Source organism: Priapulus caudatus, unplaced genomic scaffold, assembly GCF_000485595.1.
Source record: "Priapulus caudatus unplaced genomic scaffold, Priapulus_caudatus-5.0.1 Scaffold1306, whole genome shotgun sequence".
NCBI classification, from domain to species: Eukaryota; Metazoa; Priapulida; class Priapulimorpha; order Priapulimorphida; family Priapulidae; genus Priapulus; species Priapulus caudatus.
Genome location: NW_014578367.1, coordinates 10,408 through 13,825, shown reverse-complemented (window position 1 = coordinate 13,825; position 3,418 = coordinate 10,408). Strand labels below are relative to the sequence as shown.

The window sequence follows — 3,418 nt, the reverse complement described above, 5'->3', positions numbered from 1 at the left end:
AATGGACTGAGGTCGTAGAAAGTCGTGGGAAACGGGCTGATATCGTGATAACACTATCGATAGCCCATCTTCTTTTCTTTGCCGATGTTGCAGCGAGGGATGGAGGCGGATTTCTGTTGCAGCCAGCTGCTGAGTTACCACCCAGTCGGTACCAGTGCAGTATAAACCCTTTATAGCATCCCACATGTCTGTATAATTGTTTGTCCAGCCTCCATCTTCCTTCTCATCCTCTCAGGCACAAGCAGCTGCAGCGGGAGGTGGAGGCCGAGCGTAAGACCGCCATCAATAACCTGCGAGAGTCACGGCTGCAGCAGCAGCAGCAGCGGCAGCAGCAGCAGCAGCAGCAGCAGCAGCAGCATCTTGACGGGCTGCCCTCCCGGCGTGACGCAGGCGACGACGACGACGCGGACCGCGTGGATGAGCTGGCGGCCCACTGCGACACGCTGCAGCGATGTGTCGAGCAGACGGAGGCAGAGAGGAAGCGCGCGGAGGAGGAGTGCGCGGGGAAGATGGAGAAGATGAAGGCGTTCTATGCGGAGGAGGCTCGCGCGGCGCGGGAGGAGGCACTCGCGCAGAAGGACGAGCATCTGCGGATGCTGGAGCAGGACCTGGAGTACCTGCACGCCAGGTAGGTAACGAGAGTATGGCTTCACTTGATGGGGAGGGATGATGGGGTTAAGGGATGCCAGGCGTGGGCGAGGAGGTGGCTTCACATGGGTGGGAGTTGACGGGGGAGGAGAGGCATCTGTGGATGCTGGGAGCATAGTACCTGTACGCCAGGTGGGTAACGAGAGTATGGCTTCACTTGACGGGGAGGGATGATGGGGTTAAGTGATGCCAGGCATGGCGAGCAGCAGCACTCTCCGTGTACATATATGTGTGTGATGTTATAGAGAGGGAGAGCTGCGAGCGGCGATGGACCAGCGCGTGGGCGAGGTAAACGACCGCGTTGAGAGTCTCGCGCAGCAGCTGACACACAGCAAGGAGGAGGAAGCCACGCTGAGGGAGGAGGTCTCCTCCCTGAAGGAGAAGCTCAATGCCAGCGAGGAGGAATCCAGAAAAGCCCAGCAACAGGTGTGTCGCGCGGCGGTCGTCAGAGCACGCCGCTAGGGCCGTGCAGCTAACTAGAGTGCGCGACCAGTGCCACACCCAGAGATGCCAACCACTACGATTTATCCGTATTTTATACGAATTTCTATTCTTTTTGCACCACTACGACCAGTTTGTATCAAACTACGAATTTCACTGTGATAAAAAAAAAAATTTTGTTTGTTTATTATTGTCATTTTTTGTCAATTTATTGTCATTTTTGACCTTCAGAATGCAGGAAATTGCATCACAAAATCAAAATTTTTTCTGGGGGGCATGCCGGACCCCCCTAGCAACTTGATGGCCAGAAACTACAGATTGCTTCAAATATGTGTTGGCATCTCTGCACACCGCTCACCAGAGTGGCCACCAGTGCCACACCGCTCACTAGAGTGCGCTACGGGTTTCTACTGCCTGGTGCCAAGCGTGTCTCCATTTTCGTGGAGCGAATTCAATTCATTCGGTCAATCTACGGAAGCTATTTCCTACGTATTTTAACATCGCGCGTTATTGTTGCATTGTTTGTACCAATTGAACTAAGGCAGTCGTACGTCTGTGTTTCGCTTAGAATCGATAGTAATCGAAGTAATTTGCCGTGCGACTGCGAATAGATGATTAGTGTAAAGGCCACTCACCAGAGTGCGCCTCTCACCATAATATGCCTCTCACCAGAGTGCGCCACTGTCTGTCTAGAGCGAATTCGTTTTATGAAGTTTCTAACGAATTGTATATTCTTGCCGTTTTTATTAATTACATTACGACATTCGTATGGATCAATTTTCTGAGGTTTGTTTTTATTCAACGTTGCACGTCCGGTGTCCATGCCATTAGACAAAGACTCCTATATATTTTTGTTGCGTCGAAATGAATCGAAGGATTGGTGTGATCGCTGTGTTCGTTATTCTCTGGCCGCAGTCTAAAATGTTGTTCTCGGTGACTTTAGATTAAAGATGGGCTGGCCAAGAAGTCTGAGCTTGAGTGCAGGCTGAAGGAATCAGAGAATGAATTTGCTCAGATGGTGGAGAAGTGTGCAGAGATGGACAATCAGTTAATGAACAAGAACAGTAAGTGAAGCAGACACTTCGGCAGTAAGACTATATTGCAGATATCGTTTTCATAGTTGCCATCGTTTCATAATCATCCATTTACTATAGTGTTTTTTTTTCGATTTATGGTCGAACAACCAGTATATTTATATATATACTACGTCATTGTCACCGGTACACAAGTGTTCCTCTTAGCAGAGGAGAAAGAAATGTGAACATGTGTTGTGCCTCGCTGTGCCTGTCTTTACCCACAACTATATCAACCACACACTCTAAAACTCGCTCCGTGAATGAATAGGGGAAAGAGATACTATGATTGCTTAACTGCCTAGTGGGACAGGTGCCATATATATGTGTGTGCGTGTGTGCGCGTGCGTGCGTGCGTGCGTGCGTGCCTGTATGCGTGCATGTCTGTGTGCGTGTGCGTGCGTGCGTGCGTGCGTGCGTGCGTGTGTGTCAGTTCTTTATTGTCTATCCACTAACATCATTTTGATGTCCGTAAGGAACGTGGGTGTGGATTCACATGTGGATTCCATAAACTTGTGTCCTGTGGTCTTACTATTGATGAAATTTTTCTTTATGCTAGATGAGTTCTATATTACAATCAAGATCTAATAAACACCCCTGTGTAAACTGTAAAACACACATGTGTTTATTAGCTCTTGATATAATTACTGAGCAAGTAGTTACGACGCAATACGATTCTCGATTATATATTATCGATTATCAACAGTAGTTGATTGATCTGTAGGTTTTACGTGAGTTATGTGCATATGTGCGTAACCTTGGGCGAGTATGAAAGCAGAAGAATGAGGAGGAGAAGGAGGAGAAGGAGGAGAAGGAGGAGAAGGAGGAGAAGAATAAGAAGGAGAAGGGCAATGGGAAGTAGAAGGAGAAGGTGAAGTGGAAGAGGAAGAGGAAGAAGAAAAAGAAGAAGCAGAAGAAGAAGAAGAAGAAAAAGAAGAAGCAGAAGAAGAAGATGAAGAGGAAGCGAAGTCATCTAGAGTTGCCTACCAGACGTCTGACAGAGATCGTGCACACCCACGTGCAGCCAGTTTCAGAAATACACGACACAGATGCCAGTGAGGAAAGGCATCAATTACACACACAAGTATACAGGCCCTGTAAAGTACATCGCCCTCATCGATGCAGAATAGCAGCAATAGCAGCAGCAGTAGCAGCGACAGTAGCAGCAGCAGAAGCAGCGGCAGTAGCAGCGATATCAGCAGCAGCAGCAGCAGCAACAGCAGTAGTAGTAGTAGTAGTAGCAGTCGCAGTAGCAG

General features: G+C 48.6%; 1 protein-coding gene across 1 annotated transcript in view; it reads left to right on the top strand.

Annotated features, from left to right (window-relative positions):
* LOC106816181 (protein FAM184A-like) overlaps positions 1-2,176 on the top strand; it is an 11,314-nt gene extending 9,138 nt beyond the window's left edge. Inside the window, exons 3-6 of the mRNA XM_014820741.1 lie at positions 94-148; positions 391-628; positions 894-1,074; positions 2,033-2,176. Of these exons, the coding sequence (XP_014676227.1) occupies positions 94-148; positions 391-628; positions 894-1,074; positions 2,033-2,161 (603 nt within the window). The 3' untranslated portion in view covers positions 2,162-2,176. The remainder of the gene's footprint in view (positions 1-93; positions 149-390; positions 629-893; positions 1,075-2,032) is intronic.
* Positions 2,177-3,418: the final 1,242 nt, after the last annotated feature.